The sequence below is a fragment of the Falco naumanni genome, chromosome 3 (assembly GCF_017639655.2).
Source record: "Falco naumanni isolate bFalNau1 chromosome 3, bFalNau1.pat, whole genome shotgun sequence".
Taxonomy (NCBI): Eukaryota; Metazoa; Chordata; class Aves; order Falconiformes; family Falconidae; genus Falco; species Falco naumanni.
The window spans coordinates 27,375,458-27,402,848 of NC_054056.1; the positions used below are offsets into that span (position 1 = coordinate 27,375,458).

At 45.5% G+C, this 27,391-nt stretch overlaps 1 protein-coding gene across 1 annotated transcript in view; it reads right to left on the minus strand.

The window, feature by feature from the left end:
- Positions 1-73: 73 nt before the first annotated feature.
- BMP6 (bone morphogenetic protein 6) overlaps positions 74-27,391 on the minus strand; it is a 93,122-nt gene continuing 65,804 nt past the window's right edge. Inside the window, exons 2-7 of the mRNA XM_040586478.1 lie at positions 26,324-26,516; positions 13,336-13,484; positions 11,889-12,086; positions 4,009-4,085; positions 1,637-1,747; positions 74-1,545 (exon numbers count right to left, since the gene is read on the minus strand). Coding sequence (XP_040442412.1) covers positions 1,396-1,545; positions 1,637-1,747; positions 4,009-4,085; positions 11,889-12,086; positions 13,336-13,484; positions 26,324-26,516 — 878 coding nt within the window. The 3' untranslated portion in view covers positions 74-1,395. The remainder of the gene's footprint in view (positions 1,546-1,636; positions 1,748-4,008; positions 4,086-11,888; positions 12,087-13,335; positions 13,485-26,323; positions 26,517-27,391) is intronic.

Sequence of the window (27,391 nt, forward strand, 5' to 3'; positions counted from 1 at the left end):
TGTCTGTCCAGAACTTTTGGTTCTGTTCAATCAAAAAATGTGTCATGGTGAAAAAGCCACAGTGAAAGCTAAGTGTTGTACTGGCAGATGTATTAGGTCGATGTATATACTTCTGCCTTAAAGGAAGCCTTTATTATTACGTTTTTAACAACTTTCTAGTGAAGCACAATCTCATGAGTTTCTTGTATAAAATCGAAGTGGTACAATTGTTTACACTGAGACTTTTCTAAATAAAAAACTTTTTAAAAAAGCAGTCTTTCTATAAATGGTACAGAACAATGAATATACAGTGACAAGTGCAATAAATTATAGCTTGTATTTACAAGAAGCCTTTTAAATGCAAGAATTAGAGGTAAGTGCATTTAATACAAGTTTAATATGGATCAAAACAATTTGCTATTAGCTTCTGCTAGACAAACCGTGGCTACAGTGTGAATGTATCCTTTATATCAGTTTGTTAGTTGCGTGAATTGAATGGGAAAGGTTGGCCAAAGACTTGCGTATCTTGTTGGCATTCTGTCTTCCTGTAAATAAATTGTCCCACTAGAGAATGAATGGCCCCTAAACTTTTACGTCTGAATTACAGCTGTAGAAGCATCCCGACTTCCTTCCTGGGCAAGCGGTAGTAGAGGAGGCAGCTCCGCGTGGGCAGTGGAAGGAAGTTGCGTAAGAACAAGTGTGTGAAGTTCTATTGCTCAGTCAAATAGTGAATGGGAGAGACCAGCCAGGGCCCGAGTTCACACTAGTGTTTCTCACACAGGGTGCAGCCAAGCCCTCGTACACCTGCAGGATCAGACTTAAACTGTGCTTGGACAATAAGAGCCCTGAAGCATTTGCTTTGGCACAATTTAAGATGCTTACTGCCATGGCAGATTTCAGGAGGAGACGAACAGTCTAGGTGTAGTAACTGGTCCTTCTAGACAAAAGGCAATTCCTCTCCTTAAGAATTACCTTGTACAAGATGTATGCTCTGAGTCTTTACTCTAGCTTCCCTGTCTCTCCCCTTGCCTTCCCCCCCACAAAAAACCTCACTTGTTTTGGGTGTTGGGTGCCCATCTGGTAAAACTGTAGCACACATCCAAGCAACTGATGAAAGCCAAACTGCTATGCGAGATAAAGACCATCCCAGCCAAATAAAGCGTGTGTGGGCATATCGCTGCTTTGTGCACCCCGGCTCTGCAGAGCTGAGCAGCCGCTATGGCGCAGGGTCAGTCCACGCACCCCAGCGTGTGGTCCCCACACCCCTTCCTCCCACAAGGCACATACGTGGTATTCTAAAAGGTGGTTCATCGTGGTTTTTTTTTTTTTTCCTCCAAGGTCAGGTAGTTCATAAAAGCACGGAAGGTAGTATGAAAGTTCATGGTAGAATCACAGAGTCCATGTGAAGACTGTTCGTCAGTGACATCCACAAGCTCTTACTACCATATTCCTGTATTTCTTCAAGATTACGTTAGAATTATCATCAAAATAAAGAACAGATATGGCATTTAGTTTGGTAGGTGCACAGCATGGTTTGGGAACATAATCGGGATTCATAAGATGAACCTGTTTGTCAAAAAGAAAACACAACTGAGACAATGGTAACTCGTTTACAAATTCACCTATTGCTTTGGCACTGAGTTTTCTGGAGACTTACCAGAGTTTGTACAATGGCATGATTGGTTGCGTTCATATGGGCGTTGAGTGGGAATGAGCACTCCCCATCACAGTAGTTGGCTGCATAGCCCTTTGGAGCGATTATCCAGTCCTTTTTAAGAAACAAACAGAACGTGATTCAAATTAAAAAGCTGCCAACTTGTACAGACAACTGCATGCAATTAAAAGCAGCTGAAAATTTTCCACTAACTTTTTTTCTTGAGGGTGAAAAATATGTTTCACTGAAACTGTTAGGGTTTGGTGGGTTGGGTTTTTTTTTTTGTGAGCCGTGACTTTTCCATGGACACACAGATTTTAATGTCCAAAGAACGGTGCATATCTATGCACAGCTTAACTGCCATGAACTACTAAAAGACTTATTCCTAGAACTCTTGCTGGGGATTGTGGTTTGGATGACTTTATGTTCCACTGTTTCCTGCAGGTTCGGCCCTCTGGCTGAACCACCTTTCCTAGGTTGAGTCACAGCCTCAGCTGGTGTCCCCTCTGGGAGAAAATCATTTATGTGTGTGTGTGTGCACAAACACACACACACACTTCAACCAGGGAGCTCCAGAACAGAACATAAAACACTGGTGTCGTGCCTTGCAGACAGTCTACCTTATACACACTTACGCTGGGACGCCAGTCTGCTAAGGCCACTGTGGGAAGCTTTAGCTGCAGAACAGCTTCTTAACTCATCCAGACTCCTACAAGAGGGGCAGGACAGCCAGCCTGGGCTGTATGTGCAAGCAGGTGGCCGCAGTGGCAATCTGAGTGCCACACTACGGAAGAAGGTGACTCTTCACCAAAAGGCTAATAAAAAAATTACAGCTTCTCTCCTACTGACACGAAAGAGCCAAAGGTAAATTAAAAGCATCACCAATTAGCAGGAGCTATTCTGCCTCCCTTAGTGTGAGGCTCTGCAGGCCACGCTGCAGGAGGATGTACTGGTACGCTTCACAGGCACGTAATTCTTAAGATGATTTCCCCTTTACCTGACCATGACCTGGGTTACCTTGAATTTCGCTACAGCAGGCTTGAGCAGCCAGAGGCTGTTGCTGCAGCTTTGCTAGCCCAGTTTGCTGATTGCTAATGTGGGGATACCTGGGCACAGCAAAACCACCCCTTCATTTTACCGACTAGCTCACCCATAATTTGCTCCTGGTAAACTCAGTGGCTTTTCATAAGACAGTCACTCTCCTGCTACAGAAGCCAGTACAGACCGTGTCGTTAAATTTGTGGTTTAATGCAGTATAAAGGAAACACTCTGCTAAATAAAATTGATGCTAAAAAAATGTATGGATGTTCTGAAGGAGATAGCAGTGCCCAGCAACTACAGAGGGCTGCTGCCCTGCCTCCATCATCTCCCTACAAACAGGATCTGGATTCTGACTCCTGGAAAGAGCCCTGCTGCCCTGTGGCCTTCCTCTGGCATCATCTTACCTTTCTGTAACTAGAAAGGTGAAGGCAGTGCCTTCGAGACCGTGAACATCACAACTGGAATATGCTTCCTGCGTGGAAGCAGGGCAAGTGAGCTAAGGAAGAGGTGGAAAGATTGCACAAGTGAAAAAGAAAAGCCACTAACAAGTTTACTGGGGAACGGAGTCAGCATGCAGCCAGTTGTGGCTCATGGGCTGGAGTTGACATAAGCTACAAAAAAATGCTGCTGCCCCATCAGCTGGGAGAGGACTTTCATGTGCAGCGTATTCCAGAAACAGCGGGTGCAGCCCTGGCATCCTGAATTATAATCTGGTAAAAACATTAATGGACAGAAATGGGACCTCCCTCACTAAAGTGCTGAACAAAAGAATAAAAACAAATTTAACAAGGAGAAGATGAGGGTACTCTTTGAAACTTGATGTTTGATGACACTACGGGTTGGTCCTAAGTAATTTACTCTAAGCAACTCTCTAGCCTCATGGTGTTACAACTAAACCTAGTCTTCCATCCACCTAGAGCAGCCAGTGCTAATTCTGGGGCAGGGGTGGAGAATTTCAACACAATGGCCAAGGTTAAAATTAGGCTGATCACTGGAAAAAAAAAAAGATTTGGTTAAAATCACTGCTTAAATCAGATGTTTTACCTTATCATTAGAGGTACACAGATATGAGCCCTTGCCCGTACTGTGACTCCAATGAGTGACAGAGAATGACTGTATAGTTGAATCTCATAAAAGTATCAAGCTTCCTCTGGATCTTATCAAATGTCACAACTATCAATATTTATTTGCCCTTCCCTGTGACTGGTTTTAGTGAGGAGGAACAAGGGACATTTTAAAGCATAATGGCAGCCTCGAGTGGAATTACCGTGACACTGTTTAGATAACATTTCATAACAAAATGTCTCGTTTACCCAGAGAGAAACATCACACACCTGCCATCCCAAGTCTTGGAAGCTAACATAAAGTTCATGCTTTCTGCATGCTGTTTTTAAATCACTGCTGTTGTAATCTGTTAAAAGAAAAAGAACAAAACAAATTTAGAAAGTAAAACAGGCAGAGCATCGCTGGAGGGCACAGCTATCCAGATGTGTGCATGCTGCAGCCTCAGAAGCAAGAAACAACGATGGCAAGCTCCCTCAGTAGCCAAAAGGATAAGGGTGTTGAGGGGCATCCAAAGGAGGGATGAAGCTTTTAAGATGCCTGTGGAAATGGAGGCACCCAAGTAACAGTTCAGCTGCCTTTGACAAGCGGTGCTTGTAAAGCACCTCCACTAAAATGACTTCTTAAAAATAAATCTACTTCTTCAGCCCAGCACAGGCTACATCCCTGCTGGGTGCTCAAACTCACCCTGCTCCCTTGGCCAGTTTCCTGCGTGCGCTGCCCTAGGTGGTAAGCTTAAAACACGTAACGCCGAGAGAACTGCAACACTGGGAAGGTTACTCATTGCCTTGTGTCCCTGGAAGTCCTTAAACAGCTAGGACATCCCATATGCAGTGAAGCCATGTCCCCATCCCTCTCTGCTCCTTACCCCCAGCCATCACACGTGGCTCCATGCACCACCTCCAACAGCCAAGCTCTGAACAACAAGTTCTGCCTTCCCATAACCCGCTTATCTGCAGATGACACAGGATTTGACACCGTCTCACCGTTAATGTGCTCCGTAGTGCCAATCCTGCCCAGAAGAGTGGGGGCACTGGCTGCAAAGCCCTGACCAGAGACCTTCCCCCTTGCTGCGACGCAATGTACGAGGATGTTTCAGCCACGCAGGGGCTGCTCCCGATGGCCCTACAAAATGCAGCTTTTGACAGCGAGTGGAATTTCCCATTTATATTTGGAAAGAGAGGCAGCTCTGCATGCGAACACCTGGAACCGCAGCGAGCGGAGGAGCTGGGCCATGACAGAGGGGCCTTTCACCCTCGGGTGGCTGCACAAATCCAGCCTTGATGGGTGGTGGCTGGTTTTGTCACACCTCAGGCAGCTGCCGGACCCCAGCGCAGCAGCCACAGAAACCACCTTTGCAGAGGGGCCGCTTGGCCACCGGCTGCGGCCGCCGAACCCGCGCTTCACACCTGACGGGAAGCACAAGAGGAAGAGATGGTGGCAATTCAGCTGAGCGACGTGGGAGCCCGGGTCCCCATCCATGCAGTGACACTTGTGCACTTCTCCCGGAGCTGGACCCAGACTGGCCGTGTTTTCCTCTGGTGCCTTACCCACACAGCGGGCCCCTCTCCTCTCCCACCCCTCATTTGCAAGTAAAGGCATTTCTATCCGCAGGCAGATGCCACGCGCTGATGTGCCTGCCTCCTGCTGCCCCGGACCTTTGGGGTAACCAGCGCCTCAGCACCCCAAACACAGCTTGAAAGGCACCCTCCCAGCTTAGCATTCCCCAAATGCGGCAGCTGGGATAAAAAAATATTTTTAGTGACTTTTTCCTTGGCTCTGAATAAGCCTTTCTTCCCCCCCACCCCCACCCCACCCCCCTCAGTTTGGGAACTACAAATGCAAATATTTATTCAGAAGAAAAACTATAATACTAAAAGCACATCCAACTGACATTAAGGGCAGCACAGCATTACAGCTGGGTACAGTTAACACCAAGGTCTGAAAAAACCCTACACCTCAAATCCAGCCTCCAAACCACCAAAGATTATAGAGAGTTGTTTTTAGAAGCAGTGTGGGTTTAAAACTTTTAAGGATTGCATTTCAGACTTTCAATAGCTTCACTTCAATCACAAATTTAATCAGGTGAGCAGAGCTGGTTAACAGCCTGCTGCAGCATAAACATTCGCTCTCAGGCACCCTTGGTAGCAAGCACGGAGGCGAGCCTCTATTCAAGCTTTCCATTTTCAAACCAGACATACCCAGTAGAAACCAGGGTGTGGTGGGGTTTTTTCAGATGAAGCTTTTTGGTCTCTGGCTCAGCCCAGGAGCAAATTTCTAGCATGAGATGTTGCTAAATGATCTGGTCGTAACAACGGAAAAATATGAGCAGAAGATACTTCTAGTGATCAAAGGCTTTCGTTTAAGTACCTGACAACACAACTTCATTGTTCTTCAATGGGAAATACATTGTTTGCTTAGGGGAAAACCATCTGTATTGGACAGGGAGTTGCAGTGGAGTTGCTCTATTCACAACCGAGTGGGCAGAATGATGCTATGTTCCAAATCCAGCTACAACTTACCCAAATCGGCTACAGGAAAGGGGAGAAGGCAAGGGAGGCAGAGAAAACAGGAGTGGGAAGGAAGGCTGCGAGCAATCACAAGTTTAAGAAAACACAGAGTCAAAAAAAAAAAAAAAAAAAAAGAGCTGCTTAACAAGCTACATGAAGCAGAACATGTTATGAACGTGTCCTCTCTCACACTGCCTGAAATTGGCCCCCAAGACTGTGCCTCAGCTCACTGGTTGGAGTCACCCGAGTCACACTCCGCACTGAGCGGGGGCTACTCTCCGCACCAGGTAGACACAGACGGCTCTACCTCCTCACTCGCCCAAACGTGGCCTTTGCTTTCTTAAATGTCAACATATTAAAACATCCCTTCTCCCAGGATTCGCACTCTCCCCTGCGTAATGCTCACCCCAAGCTCCCCCGCCCTCTCTTGTTACGTTTGCCCACCGTGTCTGCTTTACAGAATCTACTTCAGCCCTGCTTTAGGGATCTTACAATCTTTATCAACCCTTACCACTGGCTTTCTGAATTGGGAAAAACCCCGCAGCAACACAGATACGCCTAACAACTACCCATTCCCTACAGCCTGGGGCTTGGCACATGCCCTAGAGCCATGTCCATTGAACATACATCCAGTTATGGGCCTGAAAAAAGAAGAACCCGCGCAGTAAAGGGGTTTTGGTGGCAAGCTAAAGCTCAGAGCTACTCGAGGGGACCTCCACCCCACATTTTCTTAAAAGCCTGGAAAGCAGTACCAGCTACCCCGGTTCAGCATGCTCAGCTGTTTTAGCCTGAATTGCCGTTGTAGGTAGCTCGCAGTGTAGCTGCCCCAAGGCAACAGGATACGTGTCCCTTCCCACCAGCCCTGCAGCAGGAGCCAGGAGAGCCGAGAGGAGGCAGTCTCCAGCGGAGGGATGCTGCAAACAACTGCCGTGAGGCCAGCTTACACTGGCACGATGTGATTTGCAAGGATTGTTTGCCAGAGACGTCCAAAATCTCTGTGAGTTTAGGGAGCTGCTTTGGGAGCTCCTATAGGCTCATTGTGGATTTAGCAAAATTGTCTCTTTTCCCCCGCCCCGAATGTACCAATTCAGAAACACTAGCTTGGCATTTACAAGACACTGCACTGAATCATCCTGCAAACTATTTTGTCTAAAACAGATTTAAAAAAACCCCAAACCCCTAGTTCTGCACTTAAAAATAACTTTCAGGGCAGTGCAGTTAAAACAGCACAGTTAAGACAGCTTGTCTCTGCGGGCTTGTTTGCACTGAACGCTGTCTGCCTTCACCAGAACCCAAGCCTGACTTTCTGCGAGCACAGATGTTTCTCTTAAGACTGGACGCTGGCATGTGTGTTGCTCAAAGGGGAGAGAGAATAGCCTGACCCTAATGGTCTTCCTCCTACAGATACTTCTGCACCCACCTTAGATTTCCTATAACCTCTCCCACGTTAAGTGCTGGCAAAGAATATCTAAATATTTACCGAGGTTGATACGTCTGAGAACACCCTTGCTGCTCCCAAGGTGCCAGCTTACCAAACTCCACACGGTAATTAATTGCTTTTGTGATTCAAAATAGCTTTGACAGAGGTCTCCAAGGCCAGCCCCCTTCTTCTTGGTGTTTGACTTTTTGGTGATTTGTCCGGATAAAGCTGGTGTAAACTGATCACGCAGTTAATAACAGCCCACTTCACATGAAAGAGATCTGCTTGGGTGGGAAGAAGGGGAGATACCGGGCTGACGTGGACACACATGTTGAAGGCACAGACAGAAATGCCGGCCACGCCACTCGGATGCTCTGCTAAAGGGAAGATTGACTGTGAGATAACAATGTTTATTAACAAGACCCTTGCCACCATGAAAGCATTCGGCCTTATTTGCCTTCAGTGTTTGTGCATGCTGTCCTTTGTGGTATTTGGTTCCCGTACATGTCAGAAATCTGCCTGGTGCTGTGGATGTCTGCTGGATGAAAAGGCCACTTGGAGGGCCCCTCCATTTCTCATGAGCACCTCACACCTGTGCTGAATGCCCTGGAGTGGCTAAAGAGAAGGACACAGCAAGGGGTGTTGCGTGAGTTTCACTTAGAGCAGCAAATGCAGCCTGAAGTCAGATGTTTAAACGCAACTCACGCCATAAGGAGGGGCTGACAGGAACGCCTGTGCCTGAAGGCTGGCTCGCAGAAGAGGAGGGTAATGGCCCCTGGGCAAGGAGATAGCCCCATACAGAAACCGTAACCCACAGAGGAGCTGGCTGGATGGCAGTAAAGTCCTTAGGCTCGAGGGTCACCACCTGTTACACTGGAGTGTCCTCATCTCTTCATGTTAGCTAGAGGGTCAGACTGGAGTCTGAGAGTACGAGCCAAACCCACCGCAAGACACAGCTGAGCGAGGCCTCCAGATCTTGCAGAGAAACACCTGTGTGCTCCTCCCATCCACCTGGCTCCCCCCTGTCCTGGGCCAGAGCTGGTGTATGATTTTCTGCCTCAACAGATGAAAATACGTCATTTTCTCCATGCTCATCCTCCTTCTGCAGAAGAACAGAGTTTGGCTACAGGAACGCATTGACGCAGGACTCTATGTCAAAGCAGTTTATAACCACGGGGATTACTCAGTTCTGCTTTATATAGGCCAGTTATAATAATTACATGTTTATAATCAGGGAAATGAGCATTCCTGGCAAAAAAATACAGACCATTGAGATTCTTATGCCACAGCCATAACCTTAGGATCTGAGCAGTTGGTACTGACTGCAGGACAACTGCACATCGAAGGGAGCACAGCGGGGTCTCAGTCCCACACATAGCAGCATGCCTTCCCGTAACCCCCCGCCTCACCAGATCCAGTACCAGCCCAGCAGCACACTTCATGTGCTCTGAACTGCAGGACTTGAAATGCTTTCCATATTTAGTTAGTAAATGGGGCCTTTTTAAACATACTGCCCCAACCTAACTCACAGCATCTTTTGGGAAAGTGGTTCATTTTTGGATTGAAGAAAGAAAACCCTGTGTATTCACTAATGTAGAGGAAGGAAGGTTCAAACTACAAAAAAACATAAACATCAGCCAGCTGCCTTGCTATCCAGGAGAGAAACTGCCCTTCAGCCCTGACAGGCAGCAGCAATCCTGTCTTGGGGGAAGAGCACAGACCAAAAACCTGAGAAGATGTAAGGTACAGCAAGAAACAAAGACGTGCAAGCAGGGAGCTGCATGGGAGGGGACCACAGCATCCCGTTTCTGGACCCAAAGTGGGTCCAGATGCATCAGGGTACCCCTCAGAAGATCAGGGCAGCCTTCAGGGTAACCCCTAGGCTCACCTCCTGCTTCATCTTGGGGTGAATGCCTCCCCAGCCCTGCCATGCATCATCAGGGCATGGATGTAGGAACATACACAACTGAAAAGAAAAAAACTCTGTGATTTCTTTAATGCTAAAAATGCTTATCGGTCATTGGTGCCTCCTGGGCTATTAAATCAACCACTTCTTAAGGAGAACAGAGTCTGAGAGTGTCACACTTAGAAAGGAAAATAAGCTGATGTAGGCTCTCTTTTCTAAACACAGAAACCAACCAAACATACATCTTAACTTTAAATTCCCCTCCTTTCCCCTGCCTTAAATCCACAGAGGCCCAACTATACCTTGTTGACTACTGAACTGCCAAATTCCAGGTTTTAAATTAAAGCTGCCTTTGAGCTAGAAGAGCTCAAAAAAACCCTTGAGACCACAGAATGACCAGCTATTTTTTCCGTTTTTGTCATTTTATAATTTTACGACCTGATGTGTGGTGTAGTCAAGAAAGCAGCAACGTAAAAATGGCCCTTTTTGCCCAATATATCTGCTCCCTCTGGACCTTTGAGTCACATTGCCTGATTTAATAGTAGTGAAAATTTGTTTTTAGCACTGCAAAGCTTGTGGAGCTAGGCAGAAATTTGGAGCCTATTCTGACTCTGCTACCAGCACCACAAAACAGCAATGCAGCAAGTAACTTTCCCAAAGTGCTGTCAATGGATTAAAAAATTGGCCTTTGTGATAAAGGGAGCCCAGCAGTTGAGCCCACCTGTGGGGGAGAATTGCACGTTGCCTGCGTAATAGTTGGGCTTATTGCTTATAGTGCCCAGATGAATAAACTACCTATGCCCTTGGCAAGCCCATCACATGGGAAAGTAACCCAGTGAGCAGCCGTGATGCCTGCCTTTCAAACTGCAGCTTGAAGACCCCAAGGAAAACCAGGACCAAAGCGAGTCTCAGCAATTGGGACCAACAGATGACCCACCTGTGGAGCTGACAGAGGGCTCTCACATCAGATTAGATGATAACTCCTCCAGCAATGCCACACTGGCACTGGCCAGCCTCCCTCAGGGACATCAGGCTGTAGGACCAAGTCACTCCTCCTGCCCTTAAAATCCGTGAAGTGACACTTCACACCCAGCTGAGTCCGGCACTTGCATGGCATAGCATGGGAACCCACAGCCGCAACGCAGTGTGCACCACGAGGACATACAACAGCCATTAGTGGCCAACTGCTGCTGGCACGCACTAGCCCAAAGGGCAAGTCCGTTCACCACACCAGGCTGGAACAACAGGGCTGCATCAGCATATAGCCATGCCCAAAGCCTGGCCACCAGACCTGGAGGGGCTCCCAACCTGCCTCTGGCTCCTTGCAGGCTCTCAGTGCCACGGCCAGCATGGGGCCACCTTGGGTGCAGCGTGGCCACAACCTGAGCGTGCAAGAGCAGGGGACCTGCCTATGGATTCACACTGGTTAAGTCTCAGCAGCGCTGGCTCATCTCCCCAGCCCATCTCATCTGGAAATAGACTACAAAATACAGCCACCTCTCTTCCTTGGGGTATACTCATTTCTAGACACAGGAAAAGCAGGGATCCTATTGGAAATGAAGGGGGCAGCATAATCAAATTAATCAAGTAACTTGGAATGGGCTGAAATGTTTGAGAGGAAAGAAGGTACTCAGTGAAGGAAGGGCTTGTAGCACTGTGATGCAGGGAAGAGTGGCAGGAAAACACAGAAAAGACTCAGAAGACAGGACACTCAATTTTTGATAAAATCCCAGAGTTATTGTCCTGTCCCACCAGCCCACAAGAGCAGTCACAAAGCTGCTGTATGACACCTGCAACATTTCCACAGCAAACAGGCCAGCCTCTTTGCCTGCCTGGATATGCACTTTGTGTACACACTTGCTTTCTCACAAGGAGGAAAAAAAAAAGGGATCTTGTGCTGTTCTATCAGGGTTTTTCCAAAGGAAACCAAAAGGACTCTGCTGAAAATGCATAATATGTGCATACCACAAATCTCAGTGTACACAGATATGGAATCTTTTAAATGCTGCGTTTCACATGGCATAATTCTAGGCAAATACTGTGTCGCAAGCAACCTACAAGCACAAGAGCTGGGGTTATAATGCTTCACTCCTCTGAATTCAATGTCTGGACTCCACTCTGGATTCAAGAGAACTTCCTGTAAGTCTCATTATGCGAGACCCTCTCTTCCATCCCATTGCAGATGGAACCTGTTCCCCCAAGGAAGAGCACACCACCTCACATCTCCCTTCTTGCTTCTGCACTCCACAGCAAATAGAAACATCACATGAAGTCGTCCCAGCTTGTGTTGCTTGTTTACCTGTGTTGTTTGATTACCTGTGATACTAGACACCCTGGAAACATCCTGAGCCTGGGTGGAGCGGTTTCGACTCTGCTGCCTGCGCCTGCTCGTTGCTGATCTAGTGGTCCGTACGTGAACTTCGCTCACTTTGAAGAAGGCCACCATGAAAGGCTGTTTGTCATAAGGGCCATCTCGGCCTATAAGGCCTGCTTCTCTAGGATTTACACTGAAACCTTCAAATCAAACAGAAAAATGAGTGTCAGAGAAATGGTGCAATTGGATTACTCCTTCCACCATCGTGGCATCCCCATAAGCAGTGTTTCCTTTCTTTTTGCTCACACTCTTCTTCTTTAATCACTAAACATTCCCCTCCTGCCACCATGACCTGTAGACACTTTTACAACAGCAGCCCATCCATCCTAGACAAGAGGCTCCACCACAGCACCTGGCTCTTTGGTACCCCTATGGCATCTCTACGCCGGTTTAGGCATTGAAGAGGTATACAGATATGTATATAAAACACAAAGCCCACATGTGTCATGAAATTAGTTCTGCTGCCCACGAAACACAAGAGGCAGAGACAGGATTAGGAGATTCCTAGGGAAAGCAGATAGCAAAGAGATAGCATGCTTTTGTCAGGAGCACAGGGATGGGCTCAGCCCATTTGGGGAGGTGGAGGCTGGCACTAACATTTCCTCAGGGAGAACAGTGGACAGCCCCTCTGGTCTCACTTGACCCGACAGGTGTACCAAACTCCAGCATGAAGGGATAAGAAGAAAATATAAGGTTGGAGATGGGTTCCTACAGAGGGCAGATGTCACTGTCATCTTTTTGGTCATCTTCTGCCTTTCCTTTCCTTTCCCACTGCTTATCTTCCAACACTCATTTTCATGCTCTTTTGCAGTGCCTTCCCTCCTTCTCCACCTTTCACGGTTTCTGTGGGCTGTGAAATGCTACCATTGCAGCCGCCCGCAGAGGGACCAGTCCCACCCAGCAACTGGATCATTTCTGTAGCGCAGGGTTCCCACCCCAGCTTTGATGAGATCTGAGTAGCGACGGCAGCCACAGCAGTCAGGAGGGCTGCCATAAGCCCACACGGGGAGGTGCATACCCATATACCTGCCCTCTTCTCTTCCTCTCACCCCTAAACCTCACCCCACCTGGCATCCCAGCTCCATGCCCCATTCCGCCTCCAACCCAGGAACTGGGGCCCTATCTCTGCCTGCCTCCACCAGCTCACACTGGTACCATTCAGAAACATCTGACTTCACCCATGGGGAAAGACATGTCCATCGTGGGACAGCCAAGAAGTGACAGCCCTCAAACTATGCTCTCAGATTCCTTGCTCATGGTGTTGGCTACAGCTGCCTACAAGGGCAGGGTGCTTACCCCCCACATCACAACTGGACTCTGTTAGTATCACTTCTAGACAGCATCCAAGAGACTCGTAAGGTGACTTGCATCAACTGGCCTGTGACCTACCATCCCGCGTCACCACGCTCAGCTGCAGTCCCATGTTGTGCTGAGGGTTCATCACCCACATGTTACTGGTGGCAGTGACATCAAACTCCAGCCAGCCCTCCTCTGAGGCCCACACTGCCCGTGTGTCCAGCAGGAACAGGTCAGAGGCCCTGCAGGAAAAGCATAATGACAAGATGGTGATGTCTGGAATTTTCTCCCCTGGCTTTTGCTGTTACAGAGACAAAACCTGAAATCGTTAAAACTGATGTTAATAGCTAGGAAAAGAAACAATGCCCCAAATCTGCCTGTTTGTATCCAGAGCTTTGCCTTGAGATGCACATGCTTACAAAGCACAAACCTTACAACAAATTTTTTTTTCCTAATTTTCTAGGCTGGAGGAAAGCAATCTACTCCTCAGGTCTGCCTGTTGCTCCACTGGCAAGGGATTAGTAAGGCACGCTTCTGGCCTTCAGGCACCTGAAGGCTGTAATGCTAGCCCTGGCAGGACAGCGGTCAAACCTTCCAGGCATTCAATGGCTTTTGCCAAAGGGTTCTCATGCTTTCAGCCCATCTTCTACAACACAAACCTACACAACTGACCAAAATAACAATCAACTAATAGGCCAAGCATCAAACAGTGAAGGAAAATGAACGTCCAAAGGCCTCTAAAGACATTTTTCTGAGGCTTATCAGCAGGGATTTGAGCACCTTGTCCCAAGGCTGTTGGTACTGGGTCTCCTTCATGAGCGTCAGCTTCAAATGCTATCGTCTGTACCTTCTTTTGCAGCATCAAATGTCCACCAAAACTTAATTCAATTAAATGAGCTGAAGAAGCATCTATGGAAATCCCATGTATATTTTCTCACTGTATTGTAGGCATAGCTTTCCCGTGCAAGACAGTTACAATTTCTATCCTTAACCTGTGGCCATCATCACTAAATGGATATCATGCAGCTGTGTCAATCCCATCGTCATCTGTCTTTCCCCCCTGGATTTTTTTTCTAACAATACCTTAACGGAAATGAGAAAACAGAATACCTGTCCCTTCCACCTATCAAAGGTTAACTTCAGAAAAAAACATTTTGATTGAGTTACATTTTATTTTTGGCCAACTGCTATGTCATATTGCCCAGCAGCTTGGTTTGCATGAGATCACACATGGAAAAATAAGCACTTAAGTATATTAGGGCTCCTAGTGTGGCTATTTTTATAGCATGGAGGCTTTCCTGTGCCTCGCTGGTAGCCGCACACTCTGTGGTTGACTCAACAGTCTTTCCCACAGGAGTCTTTGCCACCGCTCCTCCAACGGGAAAAGGGTTCAGGAACAACTCTGACCTTCACCTCCAACAGCAGTGAGTGGCTGAGGCTGGCCAGCTGCTACATGTTTTGGAAACCTTAAGGTTGAAAGATTTGGGCTTTCCCAGGCAGGGTATATAAACTGAAGTGTTGCTTAAAGGAGACCGCAAACAGCAGCTGCAGCTGAGACCACTCCTCGCCTCTCCAAGTTTAAGAGAGGAATGAATTGCTAGATCATTCCCACCTCTGACTTACACATTGGTCCTCTCCAATGCTTGAAATGGACTATATCTGAAAGGGTGTTTTCCTAGCACCCGTCCTGACCTTCCCTCTCACACCAACTGCTTTCTGATCTCCTGTCCCACCTCCCTTTCTCTCAGTGCCATACTCTCCCCAGCACTCACACGCTCCACACAATGTCCCACTGGAGCCTCCAGACTAGAGCAACTTTGGCATGATGTCCCTCCAAAACCAAACATGTCTGGCTGCAGGGCTGCTGGGAACTCTGTAGGAGCAAACCCTCATGAACACTCAACCACATGGGCATAGTCAGTTCTACAAAAACATGAAGAGGAGGCTCAGAGCCTATATTCCCATTGCCTTGCACTTTGGGAAGATGCTTGGGCATCAGAGAGCTGTAAAGCCTGAAAGGACCACATGGCATCATCTAGCCAATTCCCCTGAACTCCAGACAGGATCAACTACAACCACATCACTCCTGAAAGATGTTTACCTGACACGATCTTCAGCCTTACGAACTCCACCATCTTTCCAGGAAATTGAATGGGTTTCACCAGAAGTATTCTCTTTTTTTTTGGTGCCTTTCTCCATAATATCTAACTTAAATGCCACAACTATCTCCCCTTCTTATTAAAACAACATCTTCAGTCTTTCCTTGCAAGCCATGTTTTATCGACTTTGACTATTTTCATTGCTCTTTATAGACCCAACTCGGATCAAGATCTCACTGATGCCGAGTACAGCAGAAGGATCATCTTGATGAGTCTCACAGACTATGCCTCTACTCACACATCTTGGAATACGATTTTGGCTTATTCACAAAACTCTCACTGTTAACTCATGTTCACCTTGTGATCCACTATAATCCTTAGATTCATGCTGCTGAACCGCAAAGGGCCCAGCCACTTCCTACGGTGTATTTATATCACTAATTTTTCATGTCCGAATGCAATTCTTCTTTCTACAAAATCACACTTTTTTTCCCCCAGATTGAACCTCCACCATTATTAGATTACTTTAAATATGGACTTGCCTTCCAGTGGGTCTCCCTCATCTTGGTGTCCTCCACAAATGTAATACGCAAACTGCCTGACCATGGTACAATTCTACCAAACAAGAATGCTCCACATTATCCCAGTATGTCACACTCACTTTGGAAAGATTTCAATTCCTTTGTAAAATGCAGAAAAAATGGACAACTGGGCTTTCCAATCTAGTTAACTCTGCAAAATGTCTCATACAGGACTGGTTTTTAATCAGCTCTGCTATTCAACTGACTTTTGCATTATTCGACCAGATGAAGCCAACAGTGAAGACTCACCCCAGCAATATTGTACATCACAGTAGTAATGCTAGCAGGTAACATTCTAATACTTTCTGGCATAAGCCTCTTCCCAATTAATGTTTGTCACCCAAACCCCACCAGCCTGCACAAAACTGCATAACATTTCTAAGTAACTTTGGTTTTGACAAGAAGGTTTTAAAAAAATATTCAGTCACCTATTTCCAAAGACAAAATTAGGGGACATAAAAAAAGCTCCCAATTACTTAACTGAGAGTCTTTACCCACTCCTTTTTTTTTTTTTTTTTTAATACAAATGTTTTATGTCCTTCCTCCTTTAAGAAAATTACCTCAGATTTGGCCAAGCAGTAAATACTTGAAAATTGCTGCCCACATGGGCTCAACAAAGACCCAGAGCTTAGCAACAAAATCCTCTGGACTTTTTGTATGCAGTGAACATACTTCCCCCTCCTTTCCCCCTTGGTAAACCAAATACCAGGTGTTACCTGAGGGGAATCTGCTCTTCCCTACAGCCACATGGCTGAGAAGAAATGTCCTTGCTACTCCTGCAAAAAAAGCCGTGCGATGTCTGATCTTGGAAGAGATACTGGGAGGTGTCCCAGGCTGACCCCAGGTAGAAGAGAAGGAATATCTAAATAGATGGGGAAGGGTGAAGGATTTGCTGCCAGTCGTGGGGGACACATGGTCATGAAGGACTAGACGGAGACACCCTGCATAAAAGGAAAAAATCTGCAGAGAAAACTAAGTAGAAAGTACCCATGGCCATCACACCTCTGTGAATCAGGCCCATTACTCCCGCCTCGGCATCCCCCTGCTCCTAGAAGTAGTTGGGAAACTACCAGCATCTTCCTGGACCTATGGCTCACAGAGGGCTACAGCCTGCTGCTGCTGCCATCTGCAGCAACACAGCTGCCAACAAACGTGGTGACATCGGTGGTGTGAGTCTCACGCTTCCAGTTTTGCCCCCATGTTCACAGGGAAACACAGCCACACAACTGGAACTCCCCCACATCCCCAGTTCTGCTTTCTGAAGACCATGGAAAACAAATTTATTCCATTCCTCTCCCACTAGGGCTGCAAAAGAAAGATGGGAAGCATGAGAGCTAAAGCTGATGTTTAGCCTTATTACCACACCTGATGCTGGACTGTTGCCTGATTTTGGCAGGGACCATTTTTGCCATCATTGTTTGCTTAGCAGGTCCACACTCTATGGCCTGACCTGTTGCAAAAGTTGGAGCTCCCACGGCAGAAGAGCAGGGGATTCCTGTGAGCCAAAGGGCGATGCTGGAGAAAGGGAAAAAAACATCTGAAAGTGGCAACCAAACCTAGCAGAGACAGTTGGCCCTCACCAGTATATGCATCGGCTCATCTGCACGATGAGAACAATGCCACCAGCTTTGCCTTATAGCCATGTCAAAAAAAGAAATAGTTTAGGAAGCAGTCCGAAACCACGCTGAAGAGGGCTATGCACAAGCAGATGCAAGCCCACAGTCAAAGTAAAATCTGAAGACTGGACAAGAGGGTGAGAAACGGATCATATACGGAGCAAGTCGCATGTAACAGAGTATTGAATGTCTAGTCATTAAGTGACGGCATTGATCCTGTGCAGTGAGGCGGGCAGTGGCCTTCCAAGAGAAAGCACGCAACCGTGTTTGCGGTCACATTAATGGAACAGCATTTGAGAATAACAGAGGCAAGACGGGGCCTGATGGAAACAGGAAGGGAGCATGAAGAACAGTAAAAACTAGAAAAAGAAAGGCTGGAAGAAATGCACGAGCCAGCGTTGTAGAGCAGAGAGGACGGAACATCTGCTCTCAGCACAGGCTGAACAAAGCGAGTCAGTCCAGAGGTTTCACACCCAAGCAACCCCACATGTCAAGGACAGCACAGGACCTCTGGCACCTGCACAGCAGGACTTTCAAATTCAGGGTAGAGAAGATAAAATTTCATCACCAAAACAGGCAATTTCTTAACATCCTCTCTGCCTAAACCTGCCTCTGGGGTTTTTTATACAGCTACAGTCATGTCATTGTCACTATGGCCTGACACTCATATTTATTTTCAGCATGTTTAACCATCTGGATGAGTTCCGTTAATGATTTCCATAAAGCTGCTGCAGGCATAATATGTATTAACTTAAATTATTAAAGGGAAGCAAGTGAACAGGAGAAACCGAAGTAATGAGCTGAAACAACTTTCCTGAGACAAGAGAGGACCTAAAATGAGAAGATGGAAGTTAGAGATTCCCAATTCGGCAAGCCCCAAGAAATAAATGGGAGTGTTTCCATGGCTTTCAGAAGATTCTGGAGGAGGACGGAGAAGCAAAGGTCAACAGAGCAATCACAAGTGGCTGCAATAAACAGAAAGAATGTACACAGTTTACCAGAGAAATATGGCCTGTGTAATTCAGAAGGCAGGATTTAGCTCCAGTGTCCTCAGAGAGCAAGCTGATTTGTTAGATATAAATATCAAATATAGCTACTATTCTTAACACCGGCATCCCAACCACGTACTCAGGGCATTTATAGGAGAAACAGCTTGCATTTAATTTCAGTGCTTTCCCCCTGTAAGATAAACAGTTTGTTAACTGAAACCTCTGCGTAAACCTTTCAACGAAATGTCTCTGGGTGTTAATTCTCTTTAATTGAACATTAATTAGATTAGAATTTAGTCAAATTAGTAACCAGGTCAAGTGCTTACTGTTAGTTACTATACTTAGTGAAATGTTCACATTAAAATAATTTCTCTGTTCTGGGTACACATTACAACATGGAACTTTGCTACAGGAAAAACACCAAAGCCATAAAAAGCTAAATTTAAAGAAGCATCTGTTGAACTAGGTTTTTTACTTTCCCACCCTCCCTGGCCTTTTTTCCCCGACCTGGCAGAAGTTTTACCAGGGAGACAGTGAGAACAAACAGAAATCTCACCTTCAAAATGACCAAGTTAAAGGTCTCTTATTTTAATTACACATCTCAGAACAACATTTTTGGCCCAACTTCAAAGCCTGCAATTACCCAGGTGTTTAAAGGATTGTTACGCATCAACAGCCATTTACCAAAGCATTAATTATTATAAGTCTCTAAAACTTTCCTCAGCTGAACCTTTTTGTTTACTTTTCTTCAAAGACAAGTTGACATAATAGTCTAGACTGCCTAGCAGCAGTTTCTCAAAAGGGAATTTTGCACAGAAGTGTGTGGGATTTACATTTTAATTAACGCACTTTCTAAATACTCTTCTGCGTACCTCAGGATGTGACTCTGTAGCCTGCACTGACATCAACCTTCTGTAAAAATTATCCTGCATATAACAAACTAGCAAGGTTATTTGCTCTTATCCAATAATGATGGACTAGTAATTATACTCACAACTGACTCAGTCTTACAGAGTTGACCAGAGCTCCACATAGATGTAACTTTGAAATCACAGCCTTTTCAAAGCTGTACATCCACCACCTTGCAGCAGATGCAAACACTACTTTGCGTTTAGAAGTGTTTATTACTTAAAGAACAGACTGTATGCAGAGCTCGCACAGCATGAGGTACTGCCAACAGATGCAATACAAAACCTTAACAACTTGGTGTGTCTAAATGACCGTTACTGCAAAATTTAAAAGCACTGTACAAAATTTAATCAGTGCTCACTCATACAGACAGCCTCAGGCAGGGGGATGCCAGCACCTGGAACGAGCTGCCACGGAAAGCAAAGGCAATCTCTATCATGTGCTAAGAAGTAAGGCTCAGTTTAACAGTCTTGAAGAAGCTATACCATCTGTGGGCCAGAGGACCAGGAAGGTTGTGCACATCCTATAAGAGCTCCTTAGAAACACAGAAGGAAATACCAAGAGGTGTCAACCTACAAATGAAGTTACCTCCAAGGTGAAGCCGAAGACCAGCAATGGGGCACTAATTTGCAGGGACTGGCAGCCAGTGGAGGAAAAAGCATAGAATGGAGATGCTGGGACACTCTGGAGGGGGTGTTCAGCTCAGCACAGGGAGAAGAGAGCCATCCTGGACATATTCAGACATGGGGACACACCAGAAGGGACAGGTATGCTCAGCCTCACACCACTACCACTCTGCCTGATAGGAGCTCCACTGTGCTGAAAAGGCTGTCCTGTCTATCACTGCAGGCAGCAAAGTCTGCAGGGGCAGGGGGTTAAGTCTTGTAGACTCACTGGAAGAGCAGCAGGATGAAAGCTGGTGTCAAGGCTGCATCTGGCAGAGGGGAAGATCAGAGCCTAGAGCTAGAGGACATGGTCTCCCCATGCCAAGACTGCAGGAAGCTCAGCCTACAGGTCCGTGATAATCCCCAGCAAAGCAAACACTGGTATCTGAGTGCAAAAGTGTCCCCCCCCACACCCAGCTCAAGGTCTTGAGATTCACAGCTCTGAGGAATGAAAATTTTACCAACAGGAACAGTGAAAAAAGAAAAAAATCATCCCAAATCACAGGAATGGGAGCTGTATTTCTCATTTCCTTGACTAAGATTTAATGAGACTAAGGGGTGTTCTAGCTGTAGTGATGGCTACAGTACTATATCTCAGAGTTCAAAAGCTGTTTGAGGCACAAAGATGGGGGAGAGGGCAAAGGGGGTAGTATTTATCTTTGTCCTTTAAGAAAAGAAATAAGGCACTGATATGGTATTCTGTAGTTTTAGTAGAAAAAGCCAGTTGGTTATGGAACCAGTAAGTTTAATCGAGAAAAACTTTGACTTTTAAACTACTAAAAACCAACCACCCTAAAACACAACAAATCACATACCCACAGTGGGAGTTCAACTGAAATGTGGACAGATGCTCCTCTATAGCATCATGGAAACAGCTCTATCACATATAAATATATGCACACTATATACAAATCTGACCCCAACTTGAAACAGATTGATGCTAACTTTGTCATTTGTATTATACAACCCATTCCAAAACCCAGTTGAGAATGATTATTTATTTTTTAAGCTATAAACACTGCCGGCAAATCAATTTGCCCTTTAGATTAGAAGCTCGGATCACATTTGTATAAATATCCTGTTGCAAAGAGGAAGACTTTATTACCACTGTAACTGGCAGCTAAAAACCAAGGAATGCCTTAACCCTTAAGGAATTGTGTTCAGTAGAACGTACTCCCCAGGCGGTCGCTCTGCAGGGTACACCTATGTCCACACATGTCTTATCATATAGGAGGAATCTTTCGGCACATCAAGTCCTCATATTTCATTCTGGGTGCAAGCGAAACTGTTTAATAAACTTTGACCATTAAGGTACCGTATCTTCCTTTGATCACTAACACAGGCCACTGTGTTTTTCATAGATCAGTTGTTTGGACAGTGTGGGAGTGTTTTGAGGTCTGCATTAGCAGGATATTTACACTTGAAAACATACTGATGATCCAAACCAAGGACTAACCATCTTTGATCAACCATAAACTGCCTTCCCTAGTCCTGACCTGACACCTCCCTGGGTGACAGCAAGGAAGTTTCCAGAAAGAAAAAGAAATTAATGAGCTGTTTCCAGGGTCAAACTAATTTCCCCTCTTCCCTTGTGAAGGTCCCACATGGTAATCCACTCCCAAGAGGTATCAGAAGTTCCAGAGGGATTTCCTGCTCCTTCCACAAAATCAGCGCTACACCTTAGAAGCAAGCCCACGTGCAGGGCTTGGCCGTGTGTTGGTGCCACTGAAGGGAGCGCAGCCGAGGCTGTGCAGCTCCTGCCTGCTTAAACTAAATGCCCCCTCAGATACGGTCAAGGTGGGATGAGCATCTGGAAGCTGACACCACCTGTCTTCCTTAAACTGCTGCTACGACAAATCTCCCTGCTTCCTGCACATACCAAAGGGGAAAAAAAAAAAAAAAGAAGAAAAAAAAAAAATCACACCCTAGCCTTCAAAAAGTACCGCCGCTTAAACTCTGGGGGGTCAGAAGCTGAAGGGCAGCAGCACCTGGCAGATGTATAGCCCACTCCCTACAGCCCACAGCCTGCTTCAAAACCCAGGGTCATCCCCCTCGGAGCAAACCAGACGTCACCTCAGCCCTGCGCGGCGAAGCCTCCCCTCCACACAAGCCGAAACGCAGACCGCTGACGGCTGGCCACAGGCTTGACCCATCCGGAGAATTTCATTAATCTCTCTGCAGCATCCCACTGACAACTCCAGCAGTTTGTGTTATGACAAAATATAGTCATTAACTGTGGTTTGGTTAGAAAACAAAAGCCTAGTTTCTAGGCACTATTTTTTTTACCTTACGAAAGGGTGGAAGGAATGGGGAGATGAAAATATTACTGACACAAGTGAGTCAGTATTAAAAATGTTTTCTTTTTTAAGAGAGAATGTACTTCAGACCACATTGTCCTCAACGTGCATTTCACTGCCTGGAGCCTCCACAAGTATCATTTTCATATTTCTGATGGCTTTGAGTGAGGAAAGGGTCACATTTCTCCCTGAATGGTTTATGCTGTTTCAGTCAGGATTGATCTCTGATTGTTCGTGCTCTCTCTACATACAGCCCAATCCAGCAGACAGTCTCGGACAGGCCCATACAAACCTTAATTTTAGCCTTGTCTGCAGTGGCAAAAATCAGTTTGATAATTCAGTAACTGGTAGAAATGTTAGCCTCAGGCTTGGTTTTGTTTTTAGCCATCGGGGAACGGCCAGCAGTGCCTTGTGATTCCATGCAGCAGCACGCACATCTGGGCTGGAGTCACACGATCATGCTGTTACTGTCCAGATGAGGGGTTTGGTTTTTTCTTTGCTCAAGTAATACTGAATTAAGCCACTTCATTACACTTAATTGGAGCCAAGGGATACTTCCAGGCTCTGAGCTTTGGTGAAGATTTGTATTTACTGAAGCTTTCTCTTATCTCCTTCCCTCTCAAACTCATTTCTTTGAGAGGAGCAGGCAAATTTCTTTTTCTTTGTATTTTTCCCCTCAGAGTTGCATTCTGCCTTTCTCTTGCAGACTACTGATTTAAATCCATACATACCAGCTCCCCTGTTAAGAATCATCTGTGCTCAAAAGTATTTTATTAGTTACCAATAATCACCTCACACAACTGTTAACCTCATAAAAGGCAAGATTAAGATGGTGCCTGAACTTTCTCTGGAGACTGTCAATGTTGACTGAACAGGCACCTTCGGTGGCCTTCAGAGACAAATTTTCTTGACCAGAAGGAATTTGTCAGCAGAACAAGATGAAAAAAGGTGCTATATCAACTCCTTCTGTTTCACCTGCTAGGTCACCAGCTAGACTTCAAGAACTGTACAGACTCTTCCTTATGCAATAAAATGTTAAAATGTCACAAAATGTCAGGAAATATCATGCTGTTATTCAAACCATTAGTCCAAAGGAAGTGTGACACAACTTTTTTAGGTTTGTTTTTTTTGGGTTTGTTTTTTTTTTTTTCTTTTTAAGTCAAAGGCAGCTGTTATTTTCTGGCTCATGAGATGTCTGCTAAAATGCAACAGAAGCCTTACAAATATTTAGCAAGTTCCTTCAAAAAAACACTGCTTTTTTTCTTGTAATTTAGCCTTCTAGTGTTCTGAACAGGGAAAGAAAACACATTCCAAATTAATCCACTGAGACAAAAGGGGGAGAAAAAACCACTTTGGATTTCAACCCCCTAGTAAAAGCAAGTGAACTGATGATCAGACCACGTGAAGAATACAGCCCCTTAAGGTATACCAGAAAAATTTGAGGCATTTTTCCCCTCCATGCAGAGATATTAGTGAACAGCTAAATACAACTTCAAGAATATTTATAGGCCAAAGCCTACCCAGGTCACCAACGTGGCTGCATGTTTGAATCTGTAGCAGCAGTCGCCTATGGAATCAGAACCTCAACTGAAAGTTACACTGAAGAGTGGTAAGCAGCTTCTAATATCTTATTTTAACTGTCTTTTAATGTCTGCATATTTTTAATATATAGAGGGCAATTAATATAGATACACTTTTATGTACAGATACATAGAGAATACATGCATATGCATGTATTTATACACAAGCACACATGTTTTCATATGTGCTTTTCTATTTTACATGTACATGAAAGAGTCCTTTAAGCTGAAAGGAAAAAGGGTGGAAAAGGGCACATCCTTTTTACAGCTGCAAGAATCTGTGAGCCACAGCTTGCCCACCTCTGCACAAATGATGTGACAAATCCCGCAGACTCATCCAAAGCACAAGTTTCTTCAGCCAAACATCTCCCTCCTTCCCATCAGTAAAAATAAATAAATAAAGAAGAAAAAGAAACAAAAAGGGAGCCTTGAGGGACTGGATGAGTCAGAGGTTAGTAATGAACTACAGACATTCATCCCTGGGTCAGCGGTTCACGCCTAGCCCATGTCAGGAGGGACAGCAAACTGCTGGCAGTCTGGACCCGGAGGAAGCCACTTTACGATTCCCAGTCCCAACAGCGGGATCCCCTCGGCACAGCCGCCAACAGCAGCAGGAGGAACATGATCGAAGGGAACTGTTAAGACCCGAAATATTCACCAACTCTGGAGAGAGACCACCCTGGTGATCCTCACCAGAGCTGCTGCCTCTGGTCTGTCCTTAGGGAGGTCCCAAGCACCTAGTGATGCACATGCAGATACCAAAGCACCCGGTATCAAAGGACACATGTTGCAGCTTCACAGCACAATCTGATTTTGGCATGGTTTTAGCATGTTATTTGAACCAAAGATACAGGACCACCGCTGCACACTGCCACTTTCAGAACAAATAGTTCGCACATTTGTTAGGAACAGGGTATGTTGGAGACCATATCCTGTACTTCAATCTCTTTCCTGTATTGCTTTACTTGCTTGCTTAGTTAACTCGAAAAAAATGTTACATACACACAAAAGTTGATGGCTCTCCTACTCCATGCCCTGCTTTGGGGACCATTATGGAGCAGTGTATTGATGGCTTCCATAGACACTTGGCAGAGGTTTTCCTCCAGCTCCAGAAGTGGAATTTCTACTTGTGAAATCTAAAACAGACCAACACTGACCATTTGTTTATTCAATGTGGCTCTAAATTAACAATAGAGCTAACATCTATGAAATCTGCATGACCGTCCGGACTTCCATCAGCTCTTCACGTGGGCATTGACGAAACAGCCTAACCAGCAAGCGGAGTACCCTAGGAGGCACTTCAGCACCCCACAACTCAAAGCAGAAAGGGCACACTCATCTTCTAAAATTAACACCTTCTTCCCCACCACCTGTATACCCAAGTGTTTCTCCTCATTTCCCCAGAGGCCACGCTCCCCACAGAACAACTGCTAGCTATTTGATGTTGCCCTCAGATCAGCAAATCGTCAAAGGCAGATCCTCCCAAACAGTATCAATGGAAAGGCTGGAGAAAGAAGGGCTAAAAAGGAAAACACCCAGGAAACCTTCACAGAGGAAAGAAATGGAGCTTTTTTAAAACACTGCTGTTTCTGATTTCTTTTGCTCTGCCTGCAGCAGAGGAACAGTTACAGTCCTGACACATTTCAGCAGAAGTAATGAAACACTTTTGTACCACAGCATTACTCTGACATTTAATTGACCATGTATTTCCATCTTTTAGCCTTACGTGATTCCCCCATCTGAAACGTTACCCTTTTTAAATTAATCACTCCATTTACACTTGTTTGGATTTTTGTGTCACAGTTTCTGCCCTGTCTCTCTCTCTCTTTTGACTCCCTCTCTGGCACTGAAAGCCCAGGAGTGATTTTGTACCTGGGGTCAGCATGATGAATTTTCTTTTGCTTTATTTACTTTAATGTAAGTCCAGCTGAGAGTAGGTCAAGTCTGCACTAATTACCAGTATTTTTCAAACAGGCTATGCTTTTTCTGCTGGTAGTATTAAGTTGGAAGGGGATATGTATATTTCAGTGCACAAGAGCAATGCCAGCATAACTTTGGTTTTAAAATCTACTGCCTCACATCAGGATATTTCTCTACTTAAAGACAACACAAAGATCGCAGCTAAGTGACACCCTGGACTACGATACCATGGACTGTCCTTGGCTGAGGTCCATTTTGCACTCTACCATGTCCACTTCCCACAAGGAAAGGATCATGCTTTAACATAACTCAGTTAATGTGAACAAACCCAATATTTATTTAGCGGTCCTCTCAACATGAATGCACGAGATCAGCCTTCCCCAGGACAGCGGCCAGTGGCACAGAGCGAGCCCCCTCTTGCATACCTGTTCTGATGTTCCTGCAGCACTTGGTAGATGCTGATAAGGAAGGTTTGGTTTTTAAAGCTCCCCACAACGCAATCCTTGTAGATCCGAAACTCAGCGGCTGTGACGGCCTCGCCCTCAGGAATCTGAGACAAATTAAATTTGAACTCCTTGTGGTGCCGCTGGTGAGGCGTGAACTCCTTGTCATACTCAACTGCAGATGGGAAAAGGAAAGAAAAGGAAAAAAGGAACGATGACTAAAATTTAAAAACAAAAGGCTTCCACATGCTGCCACCTGTTCCTTCAAAAAAACCCAAGAACCCTATTTTTTTTTCTCCAAAAATAGCCTTGGAAAGTGCCAGGAAAGCTTATGCAGCTAAAGCCTTTCAAATACAGTACTAAGAAAAGATGAATGTTCCTCTTCTCTAGCCAATACCTTTGAGATTTCTTATTTTTAAAAGAAAAGCCAGCTTTGACAGGTGAAATACAGCCATGCATTTAGCTCCTGAAGCTGTGACCGCCCCCAGCTTTTTACACCTGTGGATCTCCAGTTCTTTACGGCATTTCCTTAAGCCTCACAACGCTCCTCCAACAGAGGAGACAATTAGTTCCATTTTGCTTTAGCACATAAAGGCACAGACAGAACTAAGTGCTGGCACCAGGTCAACCAATTCCCTAGCTGTCCTAAAAACTGCTGTTTTCTAGCTCCAGGGTTTAAGCGTTAGCCATCGGACTGCCTTGTGAGCAGAATAAGGTTAACATGACATTTATTTCAGGGGTTAAAGTTAACCAGAGCTCCCCTTCCATTTTCAGAAGCTTGTCTGAGAGTGAGAGAGCTGAGGAGGAGTGACCCCTTTTGTTTTCTGGTCTTAGCCCTCCTCAAGTATGCTATCAGGTACAGGGTTTAAGACAGATGAAAACCAGAAACCCTCTTTCTTCACACCTCAGGCTTTGCATTTTCTCTGAAGCTCCATTTGCAAACTCCACTTCTAGACCCTCTCTTGGTTTACTTGATGACATCTTGGTATAGCCTGACTTTGATTTATTTTTTGTTATTTCTTCTAATTTTCTATTAGAAATTGCTTAAGA